The sequence below is a fragment of the Leishmania martiniquensis genome, chromosome 27, assembly GCF_017916325.1.
Source record: "Leishmania martiniquensis isolate LSCM1 chromosome 27, whole genome shotgun sequence".
Taxonomy (NCBI): domain Eukaryota; phylum Euglenozoa; class Kinetoplastea; order Trypanosomatida; family Trypanosomatidae; genus Leishmania; species Leishmania martiniquensis.
The window spans coordinates 544,989-571,188 of NC_090162.1; the positions used below are offsets into that span (position 1 = coordinate 544,989).

At 53.8% G+C, this 26,200-nt stretch overlaps 10 protein-coding genes across 10 annotated transcripts; 7 read left to right on the forward strand and 3 right to left on the reverse strand.

The window, feature by feature from the left end:
• Positions 1 to 160: 160 nt before the first annotated feature.
• Positions 161 to 1,126, reverse strand: LSCM1_03471 (uncharacterized protein; the record flags this gene model as incomplete). The annotated part of the gene is made up of 1 exon (XM_067321013.1): positions 161 to 1,126. One exon carries the CDS (start codon positions 1,124 to 1,126, stop codon positions 161 to 163), a length of 966 nt encoding a protein of 321 aa, XP_067177623.1.
• Positions 1,127 to 2,351: 1,225 nt separating this feature from the next.
• LSCM1_03472 (uncharacterized protein) lies at positions 2,352 to 3,941 on the reverse strand (the record flags this gene model as incomplete). Its single annotated transcript, XM_067321014.1, has 1 exon — positions 2,352 to 3,941. The coding sequence occupies one exon, from the start codon at positions 3,939 to 3,941 to the stop codon at positions 2,352 to 2,354; it is 1,590 nt and encodes a 529-aa protein (XP_067177624.1).
• Positions 3,942 to 4,661: 720 nt separating this feature from the next.
• Positions 4,662 to 6,494, reverse strand: LSCM1_03473 (uncharacterized protein; the record flags this gene model as incomplete). Its single annotated transcript, XM_067321015.1, has 1 exon — positions 4,662 to 6,494. One exon carries the CDS (start codon positions 6,492 to 6,494, stop codon positions 4,662 to 4,664), a length of 1,833 nt encoding a protein of 610 aa, XP_067177625.1.
• Positions 6,495 to 8,252: 1,758 nt separating this feature from the next.
• Positions 8,253 to 9,983, forward strand: LSCM1_03474 (uncharacterized protein; the record flags this gene model as incomplete). Its single annotated transcript, XM_067321016.1, has 1 exon — positions 8,253 to 9,983. The coding sequence occupies one exon, from the start codon at positions 8,253 to 8,255 to the stop codon at positions 9,981 to 9,983; it is 1,731 nt and encodes a 576-aa protein (XP_067177626.1).
• A 639-nt stretch (positions 9,984 to 10,622) lies between these two features.
• On the forward strand, positions 10,623 to 11,819 carry LSCM1_03475 (uncharacterized protein; the record flags this gene model as incomplete). Its single annotated transcript, XM_067321017.1, has 1 exon — positions 10,623 to 11,819. One exon carries the CDS (start codon positions 10,623 to 10,625, stop codon positions 11,817 to 11,819), a length of 1,197 nt encoding a protein of 398 aa, XP_067177627.1.
• Positions 11,820 to 12,555: 736 nt separating this feature from the next.
• On the forward strand, positions 12,556 to 13,230 carry LSCM1_03476 (uncharacterized protein; the record flags this gene model as incomplete). Its single annotated transcript, XM_067321018.1, has 1 exon — positions 12,556 to 13,230. One exon carries the CDS (start codon positions 12,556 to 12,558, stop codon positions 13,228 to 13,230), a length of 675 nt encoding a protein of 224 aa, XP_067177628.1.
• Positions 13,231 to 13,839: 609 nt separating this feature from the next.
• Positions 13,840 to 15,039, forward strand: LSCM1_03477 (uncharacterized protein; the record flags this gene model as incomplete). Its single annotated transcript, XM_067321019.1, has 1 exon — positions 13,840 to 15,039. One exon carries the CDS (start codon positions 13,840 to 13,842, stop codon positions 15,037 to 15,039), a length of 1,200 nt encoding a protein of 399 aa, XP_067177629.1.
• Positions 15,040 to 15,970: 931 nt separating this feature from the next.
• LSCM1_03478 (uncharacterized protein) lies at positions 15,971 to 16,852 on the forward strand (the record flags this gene model as incomplete). Its single annotated transcript, XM_067321020.1, has 1 exon — positions 15,971 to 16,852. The coding sequence occupies one exon, from the start codon at positions 15,971 to 15,973 to the stop codon at positions 16,850 to 16,852; it is 882 nt and encodes a 293-aa protein (XP_067177630.1).
• Positions 16,853 to 18,610: 1,758 nt separating this feature from the next.
• On the forward strand, positions 18,611 to 20,209 carry LSCM1_03479 (uncharacterized protein; the record flags this gene model as incomplete). The annotated part of the gene is made up of 1 exon (XM_067321021.1): positions 18,611 to 20,209. One exon carries the CDS (start codon positions 18,611 to 18,613, stop codon positions 20,207 to 20,209), a length of 1,599 nt encoding a protein of 532 aa, XP_067177631.1.
• A 3,194-nt stretch (positions 20,210 to 23,403) lies between these two features.
• On the forward strand, positions 23,404 to 25,482 carry LSCM1_03480 (uncharacterized protein; the record flags this gene model as incomplete). The annotated part of the gene is made up of 1 exon (XM_067321022.1): positions 23,404 to 25,482. One exon carries the CDS (start codon positions 23,404 to 23,406, stop codon positions 25,480 to 25,482), a length of 2,079 nt encoding a protein of 692 aa, XP_067177632.1.
• Between the last annotated feature and the right edge of the window lie 718 nt (positions 25,483 to 26,200).

Sequence of the window (26,200 nt, forward strand, 5' to 3'; positions counted from 1 at the left end):
GCGCCCCTCCTCCTGCGATGCGGACTGCAGACAGTGTGGATAAGTCGCGTCTTGAAAAGCACCTCGCCACACCGCGCTGTGTTGAGCACCTCTTTGTTTTCCACTGACGCCGTTCTCCTCTCTTTCAGCCAAAGCGCCCGTGGTGACCGTTTGCACCGCACTACGCATCTGTTTCATACTTCTCGATGATCTCGTGCGACGGCCACACGCGCACCATGCCGTCCTCGGCGCCAGAGGCGTAAGAGTTCCCATCTGAGGCCCAGCGTATGTGGAACACGGGCCCGTGGTGACCTCGGTTCGACTCCACCTCCACACCGTCCAGTGTGAACTCCTTTGCCTTCAGCTTCGATCCGGCTGCGACGCGCTGCCCGTCTGGGGAAAGAGACGCACACTCCACATCCTCGGAGGTGGTGAAACTGTTCTTCACCTCTAAAGATGTGGTGTCGATGAAGCTGATGCTTTTCTCATGAGCGGCGACGATGGAGTGGCGATGTGTGTACTCGACAAAGTTAAGACCAGGAATCTCACGTCGCAGGTAGGGGGCAGATGTGTCACGGAGATCCCACTTCATGATCACGTTCTCGCATGCCGTCACCATGGTGTTCGTGTCCAAAAAGTATGTCGACTTGACGTTAACAGCGTCAGGGCTGCCGAACGAGAGCGGGTCAGCGTCGTACCGAGTCGCATCGTAGATGCGGATGTTACCATCGAAGCAGCCTGTGGCAATGCGCTGGTCCATCCAGTCGCAGGACTTGATGTACTTTGGGTGACTCCACACATGAAGCTTCTTGCCGGTCAAGGCGTCCCATACCATCGCAGAGTAGTCACCGCTACCCGTCACCAGCCGCGTCGCACCAGCATTGAAAGCGGAGCAGAACACGGCACCCTTGTGCCCCTCAAACGTTCCTACCCAGTCGCCGGTCTGGCCATTGCGAAGCATCGGCTTTGCATCGTGGCATGACGTTACAAACCAGAAGGTGCCATCGATGATCTCACTGTAGTTAATGTGGCACACCGGGCGCGTGTGCCCAGAGCAGATTTTCACCTTCGTGATATCAGCAACACCGTTGTCCGCAGCGGGGGCTGCTGGCGCTACCTTACCAGTCGGAGCCACGTACTTACTCATCTCAGCTGCCGTGAGCAATGCTAAGTGAAGCAGAAACGTCAGTGCAGAAGCAGCAAGGCAAACGCGCACTATCGGTTCTGAGCCAAATCACCGCGTCAGGAAGCTGCAGTAGCATACGCAGATACCTGTGTGGACGCTAGTATGCCGTCACTACTGTTTTGCCGCCACACGGCAGTCGTTGTTGCTGTTGTTTTGGTGGTGTGTGCGTGCCACGGTGTGAGCTGCCGCCGCTTTTCTTTTTTCTTCCTGCTCTGCAACTCAGGTGTCTGTATCGCGATTTGACGAGAAGGTGAGAGAAGCACTAAAAGCTGACGCCCACAGAACGGCAACTGACCGCGCTAAGAAAAAAGCGTAATTTTGCTCGTTGAGAGGCTCTTAGGCGGCGCAGAGCGATGGAAGCCAGCGGAACCCAGCGTGCTGTGAGCGCCACAAGTTGAATTGATAGAAACAGGTAGCTGAGAAGCAGGAGAGGCGTACGTAAAGTATGAGAGGGAAGGGTGCAATCACTCACACCTATCAGACAACCTCTGCTGCCAGATCACTCAGTGAAATCCAGAGCTGACCAGGCACAAGTCTCACCACGGGAATCGTAGAGGAAAAGGGAAAAACAAAGGTTGCAAGCACTCGGGAGGCGGCGATACGGTATCGTTCGCCAGCAGGCAAGCACCTCGGCACAGGCTGTATGTATCGAAGACAGGAGTCAAGAAACGAAGACGGCTTAGATGACTTTGTTTTGCTTCCTTGGAGACGAGAAAAAGAAGAGTACGAGTTAGTCCCACTTAGCCCTTAGCCTATACAGAACACAGCCTCAGGCTGCTGATCATAAATGCACGGAAAAATCGATGGGAAAAAAGAGGGGCACAGCAAGCTTTGCCATGTCCTTGATTTTACCAGCTTCGCTAAGAACCACAACGCTGCATCCTTCACCCGTAGTTTGTCTGTCGTCCCTTACAGAGCTTTCAACTTTCGCGCTGCAAGAGGGGGCAGGCCCGGCACCAGTAGGTACAAAGCATGAACGGCCGCATTTTTTAGAATTCTCCGGCATTGAGCCGGTTCTCTATAGTGAGGGAAAAAAGGATGGCGGTGCGACTCGCTTTCGACCTGTCTTGGTGCTGCGGATCGCTGACACATGCCGTTGGCTACTGAAATGCGAACACAGACTTCGAAAGCATGCTCCGGTTCCAATGTCCCCTTTCGCCCCTACTTTCACGTGGCCATCTCTTCTTCACTGCGTGCGCTCACGCGGCACGGCACGGAGAACATCGTCCACACGCAAGATCATCTCAGCCGCCTCTGAGGCATACGCCACAACAGAACTCTTCACCTTGTAAGACTCGGTGATGCCAAGTGTCTTCACGTCCGCAATGTCACCACGGATGACATCAATACCGTACGATGTGTGCCCCTGATAGTGCTCTGCTTGGAGGCGCGTGACAAGGTCATTGCTATCGAGGCCGGCGTTGTCTGCAATGATCGCTGGAAGGGTGCGAAGCGCAGCAGCAAACGCCATCATCGCCAGCTGCTTCTTCCCAGCGATTGACTTGGCCTTCTCCTCCACAGCGTTCGCCATAAGAAATTCAGAGCATCCTGCACCGAGGACAGTGCGTGTCTCTTTCACTGTCTCCGAGATGACGCATACTGCATCGTGGATGGAGCGCTCCGCTTCATCAAGAATATGGCGCGAAGCGCCACGCAACACAATCGTGCACGCCTCACCCTTGGGCAGTCCAGAGAAGCGGATCACAGTACCCTCACCGATCATGACCTCATCGATCTTCTCCGCAAAGCCGTACTGCATGTTTGCTGTATCCTCGAATGTCGAGACCACATCAGCTCCAAGTGCCTTCGCAAGGCGCTCGATACCATCGAAATCAGCATGTTCGATGGCCATGATACCATGCTGTGCGAAGATCTCCTCTGGATAATTGTAAATGAGCTGACGATTGATGAAGCAGTTGATGTTATGGTTGATTATCTTCATGCACTTGGATTTCATCTTGGCCTTCTCTGACGCCTCGACCTCCGCAAGCTGAGATATGCTATCAACGTTCACCTTGGCTCCAAAAATCTTGATTTTATCGGTATCCATGGGGGTGTTTGCTACAAGAATCTTGGCGTTCTCCAGGCGGCGGGGCTGGCCGATGCCGATCTTCTTGTCCAGCAGGAAACCAGGCTCCAGATAGCTGTCCCGAAGCGTGCCACCAAGCTTCTTCATGACATTAATCATCTCAAGGTTGCCGCTGCCTTTCAGGCGAAGAACAGCGTCGACGCAGAGTTTTGCAAAATGATCTGACTCCACAGTGATGATCTTGGAACTGAGGGTCGTCTTGGCAATGCGAATGAGGTCTTCATAAAAAAGTTTCTCGTCCGAGCCGTGATCCTCAGCGGACTCTGCGAGCGCCTTCTGCGCAACATCAGCAGCCATGCGATAGCCCTCAATGATGGTCTGAGGATGAATGGACTGATCCAGCAGTTTTTCAGCATTGCGTAGGAGCTCTCCAGCAAACACCGTGACGCTAGTCGTGCCGTCGCCTACCTCATCATCCTGTGTCTTGCTCATATCGATGAGAATTTTTGCAGCCGGGTTATCCATGAAGAGAGACTTGAGAATTGTCGCACCGTCGTTCGTGACACGTACAGACTGAGTTCGATCCATTCCTTGAAGAATCTTGTCCATGCCCTTTGGGCCCAAAGTCGTCTTCACAATATCGGCCACTGATACGGCACCCATGATGTTCATGAGGCGCGCACGCTCGCCTTTCTCCTCCGAGGCGCCCTGGCGCAGCACCTGAGAAGCCTGGTTAGCAAAGAACATTTTCGTGTAGTGTGCAAATTAGTGCAGCGCGAAATTAAGAGCTCCTGTGTTGTTGTAGTTCTTTTGGAGGAGGTTCGAGCTGAATGCTGTGTATTGCGGCGGAAAGGAAAATCTAATGCAATATGCTTTTCATGTAAGGACAAGGTAGCTCTCCTGAATTTGTGGTAAGGTTGCAAAATGGAGAGAAGAATGAAAAATAGTGAAAGGCGAGGTTTGCGCTATGGACGACAAAATAGGCGCGTAGGTCCCAGAAATGACGAAAGATGAGGATGCACATGCGCCCCGTAGCGCAAAGGCGGCAACACTATACTATGTGCGTTCGAAACGCCAGCGAGTACTAGGCACTCTGATTCATTATCAAAAGTTTTCAGTCGACGCTAATTGACAAGTCGACAGCAAAATCAAGCAACAAAAATTGCTTCGTTGCCACCTTCCCGTGACGACAAAAACAAATGACTCGATCGCGATGTTGACAATGACAGGGGTGGTCAGTTGATCAGCAAAGCCCTCACTTCTTCTACACTATTTTTCCTCATGAATCTGCAGCGCATATATGGAGTAGAAGTGTATATCAGCCACATATGATAAGTGGAAGCTTTACGTATAGGAAGAACAACAAAAAGTACTCTTCTCGCTCATGATTTATAAAAAAAATACCGAGAAAAAACGATATGAATTCCTGCACTGAAAACTGGAAATTCTTCAAAAAAATCAGCTGGCTTACTCAAGGTGTAGCACAAAACTAACATTATGTACATCCAAGTGACGCTCCATGTGAGCCAGTGCAACTTCCGTGATCCTTTTTCGAGCGCTTGTGTATTCAATATTACTACGTAGCTTGCCAGCCACGGTGCAAATTGTAAGTTCACGCGGGGGAGTCGAGTGCATCCACAGCTTCGGGCAACCCACCTCTTGCAACAAAGCCGTTGCAAGAAGTACCTCACGTAATGCATCAGAGTAGTTGCTTTCATGATCAGGGGCTGAAAGCACGAGCACCTTCCCTGTTTCTTCAAGGAGCGGAAAGGCTGAGAGTAAAATTAGGGTCGCACTAATAGCGCTAAAGATGGGATCCGCAATCCAGAGGCCGAACAGGTGAATCAGAATACTTGAGATAATCACACTGACACTGCCCAGTAGATCAGCGAGAATATGAAGGTACACACCACGCATATTGTGGTCTACTTTGCCACCGATGCCTTCGCCATGCGAATGCGAATGACTGTGGCCGTGTGCATCGTGGAAAAACAAAATGCCTACAACGTTTACGGCTAGCCCAACTACAGAAACAAGGAGCAAATACGAGCCTTCAATTGCTGGTGGGTCCACAAACCGCTGTATCGACTCAACCATCACGTAAATGGCAATAAAAAGGAGAAGAACTCCATTTACAAATCCTCCTAGAACCTCGTACCGCGCATAGCCGAAAGGATGTGTTTTTTCGTTCGGTCGCCATGACGCCGCGTGCGCCGCATACAACCCAATGGCAATAGATGTACCATCCAGTAGCATATGAAACGAATCTGATATCAGTCCGAGAGAATTGACGGTAAAACCGTAAATGAACTCCAAAAACATAATGGCGATCGTCAAGAGCAGAAAAATAAAAAGCCTGCGTTCTCTTGAATTAGAGAGTAGAGTGGCAATGGCACTGCTACCCTCGTGGTTATGGTCGGTCTTCTTGAGCAGCTGGGCTGCGTTAACGGAAACGCTACTCAGCGATACTGCAGGCGAGTCCGTAAACGTGAGGCCTCTGTGAGCAAAATAAATGAGACCAACACAAAACACCAAAGCAAGGCTTTCCCAGCCATAGGCAGAAGGAAAAACGCTCTCACCGCAAGCAACCGACGCAGCTGACATACCAGCGACAGTGGCGACAATAGTGGGAATAGTCAGCTGCGGTGATAGTCCTGAAATCGCGCAGGTTGCTAAGATAATGCCCGATATGCAGTAAAGAAGAAGGAGGAGCATCTCATTCTCACTAATAGGACTATGCTGCGCAATTGTGGTAGCAAAGCCCACAAGACTTAGACCACCAGCAGCAAGGAGAAGCGCTGTTTGATCCGTTTTCACCGCATCTTTCGTTGAGAGATATACAGCACAAGAAGTACTAAGAACTCCAACCGGCCCGAAAATCGCGGATGAACCAGTTGCACTAGCTGGGTCCGATGTGAAGGCCAATATGACATAGCTAGCGACTGCACAAGCCATTTTTCTGTGCCGCGAGCTTCTTCGGATTCGAGCAATATATAGCATGCAAGATCCGCAGGCGAACGCGCAGGCAAATCGAAGAGGGCCCAGCGTGGCCAGCCCGTAGCTGGCGCTCGTGAAAAACAGAGCGCATGCGCACGCTGATAATAAGCGACCCTTGTCACGAGGAGGGTCGTGAGCTGCTGCCTTCGATCCGATAATGCGCGGAAGACGGGCCAAGAAGAACAGTACTGCCGCGAATGAGCTCAACCAGACGATACTTGTGCCAGACAACTTCGCGCAGTGGTAGGTGAACACAAGACACACAGATGCCACGAGGCTCAGAGCTACTGCAGGACAGGCCATCTGGCGATGAAGCGTCATGTAGAACTGTGCAGAAAGAAAAAGAGGTGGGAAGACGAAAGAGGAATGATGACGAAGTGAAGAGGATATATCTATTTGTCAGTCCGAGTAACCTCGACTGAAAGTTCAGCTAGTAAGAGGCCTATTGTTCCAGTGGCCCCCAGTGCGTCTGAGAAAGTGCGGTGGGGGTAGGGGCTACTCAATGAGACAATTTTAGGATGAACACGTCAGCTCACTGCAGAAAACGAATTACTCGTATATGGCATTCAAGGTAACTCTGAAACTGACGGGCATGGGAAGTCCCACATGCATGAGATGAGGAACAGGGTTTTTTGGGATGAAGGCACCGTTTCAAGCACTCATGAGGCTGCCATGCTACATCAACAAAATAAACACAGTGCGAGAAAGATAAGGCAACCAAATCTAGTACACTCTGTCGCTGATGCTAGGAGCACCCGATGGAGGAACACAGCAGCTCCTCCAATGGCCTCACCTGACTACAAGCGAGGAGAATGCTGAAGGAGGGTCAACAGAGAAAGCAGCGACAATAGTAGAGAGGGGGCCACTGAAAATCAGATGCGCCAAATCAACTTCGGAGGAGCCTGCCAAGGTGGTCGGCGTACCAGTCATCGTTGCAAGCCGACATATGCGGTCGGAATAAGACGCGAGGGAGGCGGAGACTCTACTTCACCTGCGCTGCAGACTCCTATTCTCACATTTTCTGTGGGGCACCATTAATACTACCGCTACTACCACCAATCTCGCTTCGTTCCCAGCTGCATCGCGCGGCTATTGGTTGAGGCGGTACGCTCGCAAATGAATATTCAGCGCACCGACACTTCGCCCACAGCAACTGAGCCCCTGCAGACCTCTAATTTGACTGCGCATATGTTTCCGCCCCCCCCCCCCGAGCAGCAGCCCTCGGCTGGCTGGGTCTCAATTTCTTCGTTTAGTAAAACCAAAGATTTACTTATAGTGACGGAGACTAGAGCTGTGAAATGAGGCTCAGTACCCCACTCTGTTGGAGGGAGCCGAGCAGCCTCCGTACCCCTACCAATCGTGAACCGCCCCCGACTGTGGCAGGGCCAGGTGCCTGTGACGTAGCGAAGCCAGCGCGATGCATCGCCGCGGACGGCGCCTGCTGGGTCCTGCATGGCGCTGCGTCGGTACGAACTGCGACAGTGAGGACGTTTGTGCTACCCATGTGGCGGGCGAAATGTCGGCTTGGCTCGAACGTATCTCACCCGGCCCTCGATGCCGACTGATGGGGTCAGAGGGGCCTGGGAGACATGCCCGTTTGGGGAACACGCATGTTGTGTTGGAGGAAGGGGAGTTCTCAAGTGAGGCTTACTTGGTGAGTATATTTCCTGTGACATAGTCAACAGTTGATGGAATGCAAAGGCGCCACCTCGTTGAAGTACGGCAAATCGAGGTGTTGCACAAAGGTGTCCTTCAAAGACGGGAGTAACAAAGAATTTCACCAGGGCCCTGAGAGAAGTTTTTCTCATGCTCAATTTGTGTAGATGAGGGGGGCCGGGAGAGGTTCGATTATGAGTCGCCTGCCTTTTTTTCGCATCGCTAACGCAAAGCAGGTAATGCGGACTTTACCCTTTTCTCATCTGTGAAGAAAGAAACGCAACCCACGCAATTTCCGCTCCGGCCTTGCCTGCAGAATGCAACCAATAATCCCTCTTCTTTTTTTCTGCTCTCTTCCCAGATCATGCCACCAATAAAAAGGGCCAGCTTATGTAGACGGCAAAAATGTTCAAGATCGACTACAAGATTTCTTACGACGATTTCGTCAAAACAATCTATCACCACGCACGACAATATCAAATAAAAGTTGCTGATCCTCTCAAACAATCCGTCACCGTCAAAGCGCTAATCGCAAAAGCCAGGGAGGAAGAGGGCAAGCGACACTACGCCAATGCATACTACTACGTCAACAAGTGCCTCCTTTTTTTCGACAAGGAAGAGAACCCTGTCGATTTTACGCAAAGAGATCCATCGACGAGAAGAATTTTCAGTGAGGCTCTCGACTTAGAGGCTAAGCTGAAGCTGAAAGAGCTGCCTATCGAGTACAAAGCTATGATCGAGGAAATCGATCGTAGGGAACCGGAGCGCCGTCGTATCGTAGCGCAGCAGCTGGAATCAGACTGGGTCAATGGCCATGGAAACAAGCAGTCTTCCACGTCTATAGACACGCACTTAACAAGACAGCAGCAACTGCTGTCTTCGGAGAATAGCAATGTGGATGAGTTGTTGCAGCGGTTACGATGGGCTTCAGTGCCTCACATGAGACAAGCCACCTCAAGCACTGTCCCGAACGAACCGCCTGCTCCCCCATCGACGTCCACTACTATTTCCCCATCCGGGCCGCCTCAGGTCCCAGAATATCCTGAAGCACCAGGTAGCAACTCCCCCCCTACAGCGGTCTCACCTAGAAGCTACGTGGCCTGTACACTGAATCCGTCGAGTGCCGCTATATCTGTGCGACGGAGAGGTATCGTAAATTTAGGCAACACTTGCTATATGAATAGCGTGCTGCAGGTACTCAATTCAACGCCACTCGGCCAGTATTTCCTCACCGATGACTATGTGTCGCACTTGATTGCGACCAAAGGAAAACTGACTCGTTTGATCAACTCTTTTAGCTTTGTAATCCGGGAGCTCAATCGCGCTGATTGTAACTTCTCAGTGAGTGCATCACCGTTCAAGGATGCCCTAGGAGAGTACTACGAAGGATTTCAAAACTCAAACCAGCAGGATGCGAACGAGTTTCTGCGTGTTGTATTGGACGGCATTCATGGAGCTTTGAATATGAACGAGAGTAATCGAATAGCGTTTCCCGAGATCGACAATTCTAAAGGCACCGATGACGATCTTGCTCGGCGCTACTGGGCACAATATTACCAGAAGAATTCGTCAATTATCGTTGACTACTGCGCCTTTCAGGAGCGGAGCGCGATTATCTGCCCCTCCTGCAATCATCAGTCCCGCTCTTTCAACGTTTCTCTCAGTATCGAAATACCTATTCCATGGACCTCGTCAAAGGTTTCACTCGATGACTGCTTTGCCGCGTACTGCCGAGAAGAAATCCTTGACAATAGCTCTATGTACATGTGTCCGAACTGTAGGCAGAAGGTGAACGCCCGCAAACAACTACTGTTTTATTCAGCGCCGCCAGTGCTATTCATTACGCTGAAGCGATTTCGATGTTATGGCGACTTCACCACTGCCTCAAAGGTCAACTCCAGCGTTTTCTTCAGTAAAACGCTGAACATTGCTTTATACATGTGCTCAAGTTTCTCGAAAACAAAGTACCATTTGGTGGGGGTTGTTAATCACCAAGGTAACATGCATGGTGGCCACTATACTGCCGATGCAGTTGGCGCCGATGGCGTGTGGTGCCACTTTAGCGATGAGCGGGTGACAAAAGCGGATGTGGCAGACAATAACCTTGCCTACATCCTCTGTTATGTACGTGGATGAAACACCTGTTTGGGGTAGTGACGAAGGGCTCCTTTTGTACATTTTTTCCGTGTGGAGTCGATGCCATAGTTTTTTTTCGGTTTGCTGTTTGTTCGGTTGCTTCGCTTTGTATTATCCATGATTCCCTTGGGGCCGGCATCTGCTGTTTTCATGCACTTCCTTTCATGAGAGCCGGATACCGAGAGAACGCTGTGAGCCAGCCTCTTGCGGTGTACAGTAAGTCGTCTTTATTCGCATCTTAGCGGCAGCGGCGACAATGGTAAGGTGCTTACTCTCAGCGACGGATAATAAGAAAAGGTCCTTTGGCCGAGGTAGTCTAGAAGCAGAGTGCATGCTTCAGTGCTCTAGAAGGACTCTGAGGGAGCTTCGTATCGGCGAGCGTGTTGCGTTTTATTGGCGACGCCTCATTTCCTTGAGCAGCACTCAAGTATGCGTCAACAGTGAGTTGCTGCTGGCTTTCAGGCACCTTCCTTTTTTTTGCTCTTCTTTTTTCTTGCTTTTATGCCGCTTTAGAGGCAAGGGAAAGAAGGCTCAGCCTTCTTTTTTAGGAGGGGGCGACTTTCAGGAAATGCAATGAAGAGGCGTATATTCTCTTGGGGTGGGAAATATACATGAGCGCTACTCTCGTAGTACTTCCTCATGCAAACAGCACACTTTCTCACTCCTCTTTTCCCGGCTCTCTTATCACTTCCCTCTTGGCAAAGAGGCGGGCAACCGTATATCCGGACACCCAGCACCTGCACGCGAGGAATGCAAAAAATATATAGAAGGAGTCCGTCTAGAAATGAAACCCAACAAGTGTACGCCTTCTCCGCTCCGTCCGTGAAGCAATACGACCCCCGGGCGTTGTCGCCGTCACGACTTCGCTATGTAGGAGCTCAAGTGACGAAACGAGTGAGTCCAAGTGACCTCCTCTGTGGAACGTCTGTGGCAAAGTTTCATGAGCGAGGTTCACCGAAAAGTCTCCTCACGTCACTCGAGCGCGCTACAGTGCCGACTACTTTTTCGGTGGATCATGAATCTGTGAGTACGGCCCTTGCTTCTCCATGCCATCCATTGCTCCAGCAAGTGTTGCTACTTATTGAGGCTGCAGAAGTCGAAGAGCGCTTGGCGTTTTCTCAGGAAGAGATGGACTCTTTTGAGTCCATAATCACCTCACTCAATGTAGCTAGGGAAGTCGAGGTGATTCGCGTTGCTGCTTTTGAATTATTTCACATCGAAAGAGCGTTTCGACGGGCTGTCAAGCGACAAGAACGACATGAACGACGGATTCTCCAGCGTTGGTATTGCGAAAGCTTCGCAGATACTCTGCTCTCTGAGGAGGTGAGGATAATTCGAAGGCAATCGGAGGAAGCCAGAAGCGTATTCAGCGGCTCGTCTTTGCGCTCGGGGAGCACTTCTGTACGACGACAAATACAAGAACCCTTAGATGTTATCGCCCATCAGATTCGCCCTTCCTTGTCAAGGAGCGTACCACGCTCGACAAAGTTTTTAGCGGCGGCACCCGCTTCTCCGTTGCAGTTCTCTGAACCGAGGCAGCGAGGGAAAGGTGCTCGAGATTCTTCTCCTACGGAGATCTGTTCCGAAGTCCCGCACGGCTCCACTCGAGTGTCGTCGCCGATGATATCAAATCCTTCTTTCCCGCAGCCTGTAGGGTTATCTCGCTCGCTGAGCGTTTATAGCGACTCAGTAAACGTTGTAGACGGGCGACAGTATAATTGCGGGTACGGTGGCCATCGTCAGAGTACGGTTGGAGGCATCGAGGCAGAATTGGAAGCTCGAATTGCCCGACAAGAAGCATTACTGCTACCTGCAAGACAGAGCTATCAAAAGTAGATAGCTGTTTTTTTCAATCGCCAGGCGCCAAGCCGCCATCCTGCTGCTCCTGAAGTGGGGCGATGATTTACATGCGAGACGCACGAAATAGGAGTGGATGTCGGCGGGGGCTTTCCCCCTTGTGATAGCCTGCTAAGTGAGGCACTTTTTTCTTTGCCGAATCGCTTGTTTTTCTTGCGCTCATGATGGCGCTACTGCTGCTACGGATGCCAGGTTTGCGCTCTCGTTAGCATCTTATATTATGTACTAATCGTCGTGTTGCTCTCGCTTTGCACCTGGCGAGCACCTCAAAGCAATCAGATGCCATGACCACACGCTTAGATGCACGCATTACGACGCCGCTCAGCAACCTTCCCAGCTAAGATGCTACTTAGCGCAAAGAGCAAAAGGAGATCCCTCTCTATTTCAGGTGCAATGAAAAGCTTCGTTCTTTGCTTGTCCTCCTCTTGTGCGTGTGTGTGCACTCGACAAGTCACTGGCTTCATCTTCTAAGGCTACTGTGGCGCTACAGCAACGAGGCAGTGAGACGCCAGCAGCAGAAGAATCGCAAAGCTTCTCTGCTTTGTCTGAAACTAATCATCATCTCGCTTAAGGCACTTTCTGGTGTCACAATAAGGGCACTCTAACCTTCTCCCCTTTTTCATTCCTCGCTCTTGCAAGGCACGCTAACAGTACCACTGAGGGACTGGTGCGCGGTAGGCAAAAAAGAGAGGAGCAGAGGCGGGGGTACGGCTGTATGCGTCGCTGCTACAAACTTCAGGTGCGCCCACGGGTGCTGAGTCTCTTGTCAGACTTGGCACAGCCCCGTACCTCAACTTCTTATCACGACCTTCTGCGCAGCTCACACATCCCGACTCAGTCGCTGCCTTTCCTTCCACCACCTCGATGGGCGGCGGAGTTGTCACGGGCGCTTCGCAGGGCCTTCCCGGATGTCGCACAGGATCACCACACTCGTTTTTTGCAAGTATTTGTGCACCCAAGTTTTACCACAGCTGCTGGTGTGTCCGGCACAATGCAACCTCTTCTTTCCATTGGTGACGCGCTCTTGGAACGGATTGGTGGCCTATGGATACTGGCCACATTCGAGGGCATTCGACGTGAGGAGTACGCCTCTCTACTTGCCTTGCTAACCAGCGACACCGCACTCTGCCGTGTTCTGCGTGATCACTGGCGCTTGGAGCACATGGTGCTCACAGATGCCTCGGCTGACCTCTTCTCGCGCCAGCGCCTCAGTACGACTAAAGGACTCATGAGTTGGCTTTCTCAAGGGAATGCGAGTGGAGTGCAATCGCTACCTGATCCGTATGGCGCAGGTTGTGTCAAAGCGATGGCTGCTGCAGTGCTTTTAGAGCACGGCGGCGATGCAGCAGAGCACTTTGTGAAGTCGGAGGTGCTCCCTTACGTCTTGTAACGCCGGCGAAGGTGATTCTTCTCTGTTGGTTTCCTGGCGCCGGCGGCCTCCCAGTGCCCACCGTCATCACTGCTGTGCTTGTCGTCAGGTCATGCCCTCTGGCTTCTGTGGACATCGGAATTCACCAAGGAGCATAAGAATGCGAGGCAAGAGCGCTACTGATGCTGCACTCCCACCTCTATTTGCATCACGCAGCCGGGGGCACTTAGCACAGCCTCAACCCCCTGGAAAAGTAAGCCTTTTTTTTCCCAGCGAATGATGTGTAGCACGAGCGGATGAAGCTGACAGCGTTTGGGGCAACGACCCGCCCTGTGGAGAATTTATACAGTGACCACGGTGCTTGCAGACTCGCTGAGCGCTGCCAAATGGGGATACGAATGCATGTTTTTACGCCTTCAGCAGAGAAAACAAGCTTCTCAGCGCCTCCATCTTAATAGGTAGCCCTTACTTTTGGCATTGCTTTGGCCTTCCTCACCTCTCTGTTTAAGTTGTTCCTCTTCACAGCCACTAAACCTCTACGTAGGCGAAAGCCGCGGGTGTCCGTCGTCGCAGCTTTTGCCGTCGCCGCGTCGTCGTGTGAGTGTCGCACCACTTTTCTCGGGGAAACACATGGCCACCACGGTGGACTCTAGCGCCGGGGTGGAAAACCCCGCCTTGTCCTCTTCACAGCTTTTCCTTACCGCATATGAAGAGGAAGCGCCACGGTGCAAACCGCCAGAGGAGTTGCTGGCAGAGCGACTGCAAGCACTCAAGAGGTATCAGTACGCCATTCCGGATGATCCCGAGTGCGACGCCTCCGGCTCTAGCGCTTACCTAGCGATGTGCGCAACGATAGCCAAGGCGACCGGTGTGAACGCACCAACTAATTCTATCGCGAAAGATTTGGCAGCCGAGAGCGAGGTGCTAGACTTGTCGTACGCCGGTCTAGGAGTGAGCGGATGCGCAGCGCTGGCCGCCGCCCTTCGCGTCACATCTGCGGTGCAATCGCTTATTCTTGTTGGCAATTACATTACTCCGTCCGCGGCGCTGGAGCTGGTACGCGCTATAAACGAAACGCGCAGCGTCCAGTCTCTTAACCTGTCGAAAAATCAAGTGGGCCGTGTGGAGACAATGCGGAAAGGCGCGCATAACCTCACCTCGATCTCCGGCGGCGCGGTGGTGAACGAGGCGCTCGCCCCTGGCAGTACGCTGCGTTCCTTGAGCCTCGCGAACAACCATCTCGGTGACACGGAAGTCTCTGCTTTTTCGGAAACCCTAGCCGAAAACATCACCCTGCACGAATTGGACCTGAGCTACAACCGCATCGGCTTTGTCGGAGCGAGCGAGCTGGCTAAGGTACTCTCCCGCAACAGCGATCTGCGCGTGCTAAACATGGAATGGAACCCCCTGCGAGCAGCAGGTGCCTACCTCTTCTTGTCTGAGGGGCTGCTGCAGAACAACACCATTAAGCAATGCAACCTGAGCTCTTGTGGGCTGGATGACAAGTGTGGGCAGTTGGTAGCGCGTGTAGTATCCGAAAATGCCATTGAGGAGGTGATTATGGCCAATAACCGTATTGGCCGCGTGGGTGCGGAGGCGATTGCCCGTACCCTACCGTCCACGTCTGCGCTGACAACGCTGGTCATGGATGGAAATCCCATTGGGGACTCTGGGAGTGCAGCGCTACTGGACGTGATCTTGAGCGGCAGCGTTTCCACACTTCGGCTGATGAGCTTGCAGCACTGTAGCTGCAGCGACCCTGCCATCCTCCGACGCGGGCAAGAAGGCTCCAGCGCAACTCTCACGATTCGCATTTCTGAGAGCGTGTAGATCTATTGCTTTTTTTTTATTTGCTTGTTGCGTCTCCCCCACTTAGATGACGTGCACAGGGAGAGTTGCTGAGGTTGAGTCTACGCGTGTGTGAGTGTGTATCTGGTTTCATTCCTCGTTGGGGGGGGATTTCGTCGTCGATGTACATACCACTGACTCCTACAATGGAAAGCTTAGCCGCCTTCCCACCCTGCTCCAACACGGGCGACTTGCGCTCAGGCGTGCAGCTGCGGAAAAGGAGATGCGGCGGTGGAAAGGGTCTCCTTTACTCCCCCTCACTCCCACCCCCTTCCCTTCCTTCTTTTCGCACGTCTTTCTGTTCACCGCCACTCAAATACGGGAGAGCGTAGAGCCGTGCGTATGGCCGCCACCCACAGCCACGCTAAAAGCGGCGGCGGCACTGAATAGGAGCAGAGACGGCGGAGGACATCTTCGGTTCTGAGCACGGTGTACACAGCAGGTGTGAAGCCAAGGTCGTCGTGTTGGTACGTCGCCACATTTCTCATCCGAGCATTCAATACCTAAATGGGAAGAGAATTATAAAGCCACGCGTTCCTTCGGCACACACCTGCACGCTTCTGTCTCCGTCTCCCGCCGGATTTGTGCTCGCTCAGGTCCTTAGGAAGTATCCACTGCGCGTTGTCATCTCTTTTCCAGTGTGCCTCCCCTCTCTCTCCTCCCTCCTCTGCACCCAGTCTCTCTAGCTCTCCCTTCCTCTTGGGTGGTAGGCGCTGTGCTTGCGTGCCTATTTGTGAGCGCCTCGCCCAGCCAGTTTACAGCGCTACATCGCTGGCGTACACAAGCAAACCAATTTTCCGGCTCAGAAGAGCACCGAAGGGCGAAGAAGGCTCGGCGCTTTGTACGTTGTGCCGATACAACAGCTGCTCGCACCGCGATCGCTTTGCAAGTTGGCTTACCTTCAAGACTCATCATGGATCCTTTAGCTGAGAAGATGCAGCAGTGTGAGGCGGCACTCGCCAGCCAAGTGGAGCAGTGCTGCGAAGAGGGTGAAGCAGACCTACCGTCATCTCTTCAGACGTTGGCCCTCCTGAAGTCGACCACAGAGGCGCTGGCAACGGTGACACCTGTGCCACAGCTCAGTGAGAGTCTTGTGAGTAACGTATCTTCGTTGCTCGACTGCTGCGGGCCTAGGGATACGCCACTGCTGCGCGTTGTCACAGAGTTCCTCGCTGACATGTCACTGAGCGAAGCCAATGGTTCCATGTTTCTTCGCTTTGGCATACCAAGCTCCTACGTGCTCGTGCTGCAAGGATGGTCCGCGCTGTCAAGCGACACTCTCCGTGCCGTCTTTGACTTTCTGAGCACCATCTCTTCGAGCAGTGCACAAAGTCGTCGTGCGCTTCGACCGTGCATCCCATATGTCCTGTCTGCCATGGAGCGCCACCTCTACGAAATGGATATCTTGTTCGGTGGAGCTGTCACCCTCAGTACGCTGACCACCATGGACGACGAGAACTGTGAGCTCGTTGCCCAACGTGGTGGTGTTCAGATCCTCATCGACGCCTTCTACCATGCCCACCGTATGGAGAACACTGTTCAGAAGGTAGCGCTAAAAAAATCGCTGCAGTCAAGCTCGGCTCTACTGACTCGCACCCAGGCTCGACGACTGGAGGAGAGAGCGGTTCTCTGCCGTGACGTTCAAAAGTGGTGCCGTGACGTGCTGCTCAAGGTGTGCTGCACGCGCTCGAAGACGGTGGAAGCTGTCCTGCAGCAGGCAGACTTCGGTGCCTACGGATGCTGCATCCCTTTAGATGAGCTCAAGTGGAGCTTAGTGCTTGGGCAGAGGATCTAGAGAGGTGCTCTCTCCTCCTATCTGATGCCGCGATGAATTGCCTTTTTTTCGTGCCCGCCGTGTATTGGTGTCGACGGAAAGGAAGTTGACACGATGCGGGTGAATGATATGAACGCACTCGCGCCTTCGCATCCTTGTGCACTGCGCCGCTTTGAGCCTCTATGCGCTGTTCTCCTCTCTGTAAGGGCTTGGGAGACGTAGTTGAGATGAGCGGCACGTAAAGGATGCTGGATGGGGCGACGATCCTCCCGCCAAGGTTGGACTTGCCAGCGTCGCTCAGGAGCGCCAACTCGAGTGTGCAAGCCATCTCCTCCACTGCAAGAAAGGGAAACAAACGTAGGCGCTTATGTGTTCGGTTCTAGGACTGCGCGCCTCCTGTTGCTCACTCCGGCCATTCGTCGCGCTCCCTCAATTTTTTTTTCACTGCTGCGTCGCCCGTTCCCTCTTTCCTTGCCGTCGCTCTCTTTCTCTTTGACTGGTCTCGTGCGTGTCCATATCAGCAAAGGCTTATTGCAGTGCCATGGAAAAGTCGGCGAACATTACGCATACATACACAATGAAAAAAAAAGAAAGCATTGCGTCTGCCTGCCCGTATCATGGGCGCTTGCGCTCCCAGAGGCGAAAGGCAGCCTGATCTTCATCGAAAGGGATTTCCTGCCGGCAATCATTTTTATAGCATTCGGCTGCGCAGAGGATTCGCGTATGGTAAACAGACCTGGCTCACCACACTTACTCAGTGACAGTCACCCCCTCCCCCTCCTGGAGGTGGTGCGCCACTTGCGCGATGGTGTGTTTCGTCTCGTTTACGTTGTACGAGAGTCCTTCTGATCTCCTCATGCGCTCACCACGAAAGCTGTACCGCTCTCACCCTCATCTACGCTCTTGATTTTTCTCCCTCCACTCCTACTCTCCCTCGCTCGCCTCCTTTGCCCATCACACACCCGTGCACGCCATACACGCACCCCTCTCCTGCGCGTCCACCACCCTCTCCCCCGCTTTCGCTCGTCTCCTCTCCTCCTCCTCACTGCAATCCGAAGCCCACATCAAAGTCCCCACTCCTATCCCCTCCCCTCCCCTCCTCCTCCTCCCCTCTTTTTTTCCACGTACTGCCTCAGGGAGAAGGTAAATCGAGCAGAAGCCCCACTTTCACCACGGCCACAGAATCTGACCACTCCTTCTTCCCCGCAGAGACACAGAACAGGAAAAAGAAGGGAAAAGAAAAGTAAGGAGAGAACCATCCGCACGGAAAACTTCATCCTACCTCGCCCTTTTCTTTTTTCTCCGTCTCTTCGTACTCGCCTTTCTTTTGTTGTCTCTCCTGTTGCGGCTTCCTACTCTCTCTCTCTCTACTAAAGGAAGCCGACGACCGCGACCGGTGGACCTCGTCCGGCTCACTCCTCTTGTCCACCTACCCCCTTGTCTTGGTCACCGCAGCAACTGACGCCGGACCATTTTGTCTGCCCCTTCTTTTGCACTCACGCCAGCGAAAGTAGTGGACGACCTATGCAAGAACGCCTCTCATCATTCAGCTCGTCTTTTCTCTTGCCGTACCTCTCCTTTTCTCAGCGTTGCTGTGAGGCCCTTTTGTAGGGACTTCGCCTACTTGAAGGGAAGCCTGTGATTGCCGCGCGTGATTACCCTGTGCCGCAGCCTCTGTTTTCTTCCTTTTTTTCTTCACACATCACGGATTTTATCTGTCGCTTCTAGCGCATATCCGCAAGCGCGGCCCCCATTTCGGAGCGCCGTGAAGTTTTCGGTATGTCTCAACAGAACGCTGTCGAGGCTCTTCTGGCGCGCCTGCAGATGGGGGATGCGATTCCCGCATTTCAGGCCATGGGTGTGGACCGTATCGTCACTCTGCGGAAGATGTCGGAGGAAGCCCTGCGCCAGGCTGTTCCGGACACTGAGCAGCGCCAGGCACTGATGGACGCTATCGAAAGTCGTGGTCACCTCCAGTCACGCCGCGCTGGCCCTCCGTCTAGCCAGCCGCACCTCCCTCGCACTGCTGATGCTGATTTTGGCCGTGGGGGCAACGACGATAGCCGCGGTGGCTATGCACCGCGTGCTGATCGTGGGGACCGTGGTCTTCGCGGCATGCGCAGCGGGCGCGGTGGCGGTCGTGGTTCCGGCATGCCGAACGGTGACGATGCGGCTCGTCTGTGCCGCCACGTCTTCACGTCTGAGGGTTGCAAGTATGGCGACAAGTGCCGTTATAGTCACGATGAGAACGACCGCCGCCGCGCGCAGGAGCTGCCGACGGGCGTCGGCATGGCGCAAAGGTCTTTGGAGCGCCCGCCAGCGAACTTCAAGTTCACGATCGAGGTTGAGATCCCGACAGAGCGCATCAAGTACCTCCTCGGCTCGCAGGGTAACAATATGAAGTACATTAATGAAACGTGCGGCACATACAACGAGCGCTTCGACCATGTGGACGAGAAGGAGGAGACCTTCACGATACGTTTACTGGGCGGCAGCGAGGAGGCGGTCAGCAAAGCCAAGGAAATGCTGCTGCTGTCGGCTGGCGTGAAGCGTGAGGAGGAGAAGAAGGATCGCTTTCAGTATGCTGTGAACGAGCTGGACGCGAACACGCACGCCGCTCGCCTGTTTGCGGCCTGCAACACCAAGAACAAGAACACCACGCGCCACCTGTCGGACGCCATCGTGCGCAACGTTGTCTCCAGCTTCAACTTTGTTCGCCCGCAAGAGGTGCGTCACTTTTACATGTACACCTCCAGCAGCGACAAGGACAAGCTCGAGATGGTGAGCAAGATCGTCTCTCAGCTGAAGGGCGTGCAAGCGATCTTGTTCTGCGACCAGAAACGCGTGGAGGAGATGTGCAAAGGCTCGCAACGGATCGCGCGTCACTTCAACGGCGTGGAGCCTCAGTTTGTGTTCCGTCAGCTGTCCAAGGAGGAGCGCATGATGGCGCTGGAGAGGTTCAAGAAGGGCGTGACGAATGAGAACGGCGTGCACCAGCGTCTGCTGGTGACGAGTGAGGATTACGCCAAGTTGGCTCGCAAGACCATCATTCCGTACGTGAACCTCGTCATCAACTTTTCCGTGCCGCGTGCGGAAGAGTTTTACGTTCTGCAGTCTCAGGTCTCTGGTCGTCAGGGAACCATCGGTGCTTCTTTTCTATGTGTTAGCAACTACGAAGAGTCCCTTTTCAGGGAGCTCGAGAAGAACATCCATTTCGAGCGCTTCGAGGACGAGGAACACTTCCGCGAGACGGCGGTAGAGTTGTCATACGACACGGAAGCTCATCCGCTGACGCCGGAGGACGCTGACCCTCCAGCGGACTGGCGCGAGCACCTCCACGACAAGAAGCCGCGCCAGAACTTTGGCAAGCGTCGGTAGGCACGCGCTACACACACACACACACATGCACACTGGCAGAAACGAGGGGGGGAGGATGCAAAAAAGGGAGCAAGAAAGCGGGTACTGCTGTCTCTACAGCGACGTTTCACTCGCTGCCCGCTGTATAGTCTCCAACTCTTGTCTTGCTTTTGTGTGACTCGTGCTAATGATGCAGTGCTTCTTCAAGGGAGATGCGGAATGCGGGAGGCAACAGCATCAAAAAAAAACAAGAATGACGCTTCTTGTTAGTTTTTTCCCTTTCGCTTCCCTCCCTCTCGTTGTTTCCTCTACTAGAGTGAGTGAGGTCGTATGCACGAACCTTTCTGTGTGTGTCTGTGTTTATGGGGCTGTCCGGATCGTTGACTGACCTGCATGCGTTTTTTTTTTCGTTTTTTTTTGCACTTTGATATTGTCTGAAGGATGAAGGGCGAGGGGGAAGAGGGCTGAGTGGCGTCAAATGAACAGGGGTGGAAGAGGTGGGGCGTAAGAGATGCACTGACCACCAAATATGCCGAGGAGGCTGACAAACAAAGGAAAAGGGGGAATAGTTGCGCTCTGCGAGGTGGCGGTAGCGCCTCCTTCGATTTCTCCCGCCTCCCCTTTCACCTTCGCCGGTCTCATCCTTCCCTCTTTTCTCACTCTGATTTCGCATCTCAGAAAGTCTTTGTGAGTGGTGACGAAGACGACAGAGCTCGGTGCTGTTCATTTCCTCTCCCACCCCCATGACGGACATGTGTCGTCTCCCTTGCTCCTCGCCTTGCTCTCCTTCCCACTCAGGCAAGTCGCCTGTGCCTTCCCACAAGCCCGCCCTCTTATCGGTCGACCCCCTCGCCCCTGTCTGTGTCTTTTTTTTTGCTTGTTTGGCTGTTTCGTTCTGTTTCTCTGCCCCTCGTATGGCTCCTCATGGGGGTCCTCGGGCCTCTGCGTTTCCCTTTGCGTTGTTTTCCCGATTTCTCATCTGTGTGTGTGTGCGTGCGTGTTGGTGTGTTCTTTCTCTTTTCGTAAAGCGCTGTTCAACTGTCTCTCTCTCTCTGTGTTTGGGATGCGCGCGTCTCTCTCTCTCTCTTTCTGTTTGTGGGTGTTTGCGTGCGCGTGTGCCAGCGGTACGTCTAGGCGCATACAGGTAGACGAGGGGCCAGGTGATGGCTTTCGGTACCTGACAACGTGGCTTGGTTATAGAAGTAAATAGAAAGATGTCAAGGAGGAAAGGAACGGGTGAGCGACGAAGGAAAAAAACGGAAAGATCGTCGTCGGCGGTGGACGATGCATGAGACGCGCACTTTTTTTCGGTGTCTCTTCATGTCAAGGAAGACAGCGTACTCGCGTGTGGTGCGGTGTGGACGAAGATACGCTTCCTTGGGTATGCGTGCGTGATCGAGTCGCTCTCCTGTAGGAACGCGACCCAACGGCTCAACCAGCAACTGTGTCGTACTTTTTGTTTTTGTGGCTGTGAGAGTGTAGGTGGGGAATAAAGTGCTCTAGAGCAAAGGTTGCAGGGCATAGGGGGAGCCAATGCGAGGAGGTGGAGAGGCTCATTGCAAGCTGCGCAGCGCTAACGGAGAGCACGGGCGAGGAAGGCAGCGAAAAAGCTGGTGAGCGATGACTGCCATGGCGGAGCTGTTCGACTTTCCGCTATCAGCATAGCCCCCCCCATCCCACCCATACACACACGCACCGCGGCCCAGGATGGGGGGGGGGCTATGCTGATAGCCGTGCAGCAGAGTATGTGCAATTTATCGTAACCCGAAGGAAGGTTTTTTTCTTTTGCTTTTGCGAAAGCGACTTGGTCGTTGCCACTGATCACGTTTGCCACATTCTCCACCCGTATATCGGTGCAAAGCTGCCCTTCCTCCTGCCCCCGTGCACACACCCACACAGGTATCTCTCCCTTTTTCTCGTGCTACCATTAAATATTTGTGCATGCGTAAGTGCCTCACTTTGTGGGATGGAGCTGATCTCGTATCTTTTTGATTGTTGATTGCTCTCTCGATCGTATTGGTGCCCTCAGTCTTCCGTGTACGGGTGGTTTCTTTCCAGGCGCTGTTTGCAGGCTCGTCGGCTCACACGAGAGAGGCTGCTCACCTGCGTGGTGCCGGAGACCTGCCCCTTCCTCACTCTACCCATCTTGAAATTTCACTATCGCATCCCTACGCAAGCACGCTAGATATGACGCGCCCACGCACGGATACCATCGGGCACATGCGTACCCCTCCCTCACCCCCCACTCCCAAAGCATCTGTAGGTGCTGCCTGCCACGAACACCTTACACGTACACGTACGCACGCATACATCCGCACAAGCGCGTAACCACGAGAAGCACGAACAGAGGCTGTATTTCTTTCTCTCCTAAAGAACTTGAAAGAAAAATAAAATATGAAATCGCGCTGGACGACATTTGAGCAGAAGAGAGCAGGTTGCGGGGGGCTGCCCCGCCTTCTCACCCTCTTTCTTCACTACCACCTTCCCCCGCGGCGGCCTCCTTCACATGCATGCGCGCGCGCACGACGCTCTTAACGAGCAAACGCGAGAGGTAAGCGCCCGCATGCCCACGACGCACCGAAATCCGCTCACCTGTGAAAAGGGGCGGCAATCGTGTCAAGTTTGGCCGCCGCTTTCCTTGGCGTCGGCGCATGCTTCTCTGGAGAACACCAGCTACGGCTCCCATGCAGGCGTGAACGAGAGGAAGCCCTGCGGGCGGTATAAGGAGGGAGGAGCCACATGGGTCGCAGGTGCCAGCGACGTCACCAGTAGTCCACAGGAAGAGGCGCACGTTCGCTTCTGCTCGCACCCTCTCATCTCCTTATCACCCCTCTTGCGGCGCTGCATATCATTTCTGGCGTTTCATTGGCATTTTCACGTTCCAACAATACTTTAGTGCACATCTTTTTTCACCCTCCGCCCCTCTTCCTCTTTCTTTGGATGCGGTGCGCTCTACTTCACACCTGAGCAACTGCCTCGTTTGTCCATGCCTCCTCCCCATATCATCTCTTCTCGATGGGACTTGGGGCTCTCAGTGAGTGCGCGCCTGCATCTACCCGTCCGCCCGCTCGTGCGATAGTGGCGTGAGTGGTCGGGACATCACACAACTCTTTACGCAAGCGGACAAACAGACGAGGGAAGGGAGCATTGCTGCTGTGAAGCACGAGATTATATATATATATGTGTATTGGAAACACTTGCGCCTTCGCGTCATCATGTGCGCCGCTGCCGCTACCGTGAACGTGGAGCTGGCACTGAAGGAGATCGTCAAGGCGACCATCGCCAAGGCCTTCCCGCTCCTTCCACCCCAGGAGCCTCTCATTACCCTTGGGAAGGTAAGCGAGTATCAGTGCAACAATGCCATGGGGCTGGTGAAGCTGCTCTCGCAGCAGCAGCAGCAGCCTATAAAGATGACCCCCCAGATGGTCGGCGAGGAGCTCAAGAAGAGCTTGGTGGACAACGACATAATCGACGAGTTCGAGCCGACCCCCAAGGGCTTCATCAACGTCGGCATCCGAAAGGAGTGGGTCGCGAAGATGGTGAACGAGGTCCTAAGCCAGGGCATCCGCCCACCCGTCGTACAGAAGCAGCGGGTGCTCGTCGACTTTTCGTCGCCGAACATTGCCAAGGAGATGCACGTCGGACATCTTCGCTCCACCATTATTGGCGAGTCCATCAGCCGTCTGCTGGAGTTCTGCCAGCACGACGTTGCACGCATCAACCACGTCGGTGATTGGGGCACGGCGTTCGGCATGCTCATTCTATACATCAAGCGCAACTTCCCCGACTACACGACGAACCCACCGGACATCTCAGACCTCACAGCCTTCTACCGCGCCGCGAAAAAGTGCTTCGACGAGGACCAGGAGTTCAAGGAGCAGGCTCGCCTCGAGGTGGTAAAGCTGCAGGCGCTGGAGGAGGAGTCCATCCAAGCGTGGAAGTACATCTGCGACGTTTCGCGTGAGGAGTTCGACAAGATCTACGCCCGCCTTGGTGTAACCATCGAGGAGCGCGGCGAGAGTTTCTACAACCCGCTTATCCCAAAGGTGCTGGGCCTGCTGGAGGAGGCGGGACAGATGGAGGTGCACGACGGCGCGAAGCTCATTATCAGCAAGGAGGAGCGAAAGCTTGATAGCCTCGATGCGCGTGATATGACGAAGCTGGCGAGCCAGCACCTCGCACTTGTCTCGCGCGACGGTCCGTCGTACCACCCAAACCTCATCGCGGCCATGAAGAAGGCCGGCATCTTGACCGGAGCCGAAGGCGAGGAGTCGGTGACACTGTCGAAGGAGGTGAAACCGTGGAAGAAGTTCGATGCGCGCATGGATCTGGACAAGTTGATGGCCCAGCTCGCCCCCTTGTACAAGAAGCAGCTTGATCCTCTCTTCCTAGAGGTGTTTGAAGCTGCAGGGATTGTCAAAGGTGACAGCATCCTTGTCCCCCGCTTCTCCTTTCCGCTGATGGTGGTCAAGAGTGATGGCGGCTACACCTACGACACAACCGATGTGGCGGCCACGTACCACCGCTTCGTCGTGGAGAAGATGAACCGCGTGATCTATTGCACGGATCTGGGCCAGTACGAGCACTTCCGTATGTGCCTGCAGACGGCCAAAGACATGGGCTGGATGAAACACGCCACGTGGGACCACGCCGGCTTTGGCCTCGTGACAGGTGCGGATGGCAAGAAGATCAAGACGCGCTCGGGTGAGACGGCGAAGCTGAAGGACCTCATGGACGAGGCGGTGGAGCGCTCTCTTTCGATCCTGAGAGAGCGTGAGGCGGGCGAGCGCAGCCAAGGTCACTCGGAGGCGGAGATTCAGAAGCTGTCTAACATTATTGGCATTGGTGCCATCAAGTACTTTGATCTCAAGCAGACCCGCACCGGTGACTATGCCTTCAGCTACGACAAGATGCTCGACCTGTCTGGCAACACGGCCGTGTTCCTTCTCTACCAGTACGCCCGCATCTGCTCTATCAAGCGTAAGGCCGGCGTGGCGGATGAGGAGCTGCTGAAGGTCACTGACATATCTCTCGAGACCCCCCAAGAGAAGAGCCTCGCTCTGTGCGCGCTGCGCTTCCAGACAGTGATCCTGAAGACTGTTGAGGATCTCTTCCCCCATCACCTCGCGGACTTCGCGTACGAGCTCATGACGAACTTCTCCAATTTCTTCCAAAATTGCCGCGTCGTGGATGACCCACTGCAGAACAGCCGCCTGTGCCTCATTGAACTCACCCGTATCACCCTCAAAAAGACGTTGGAGCTACTGAACATTGAGACGGCCGAGCGCATTTAGTGGCAGCCCGATCATACCTGCCGGAATGCGAGCTCTGTGCCAGGCGTTGGAGTAGCGAGCAAAAAAAAAGGAACAGAGAGGAAAGGGATGGGGGCCGGGGCACGGCGCGGCCAAAAGGCTGATGAGCGTCTCGTTGTTTTTGTCTTCACTGCACCCGCCCAGACTCGCCTTATTCGCTTCTGTCCTCTTTTTTTTGCGCTTCGTATCGCTCTCCCTCTCTGCATTTACTCTTGTCGTGCCTGTGTGTGTGTGTGTGTGTGTAGGAGTCTGTCTGCGCGCGGAAGTGCTCGTTAACGCGCTAATTAAAGACCTTTCAGACGTCCTTTAAAGTCACACGTCTTCATCTGCACGTGGACGCGAACTGTTCTTCACTTCACGAGGCGACCTCGAGGCCAGTTTTTTTACCTCGTTGTGAGGGGCAGAGACGTTCCTTTCATCGGTGCGCATCAGTGAACGGGGGCGAGAGGGAGCATGCCTATCTCTATGTGACTGCCTTAACCCCCCCTCTCTCCTTTACGAGCAGAGGGAGAGTCAATCTGTGGAGCCCCCTCACTTGACACGGGAAGGCGCATGAGCGGGGGCGACGCCGCATCTCTTGCGCTTAGTGGGGTCTTCATCTTTTCCCTTCATATGCTTAGCTGCTTCACTGTGCGTGTGCGTGTGTGCGTTCCGCTTCATATTCTCCCCCCGTCTCCATCACATAAGCCCCGCAGCATTC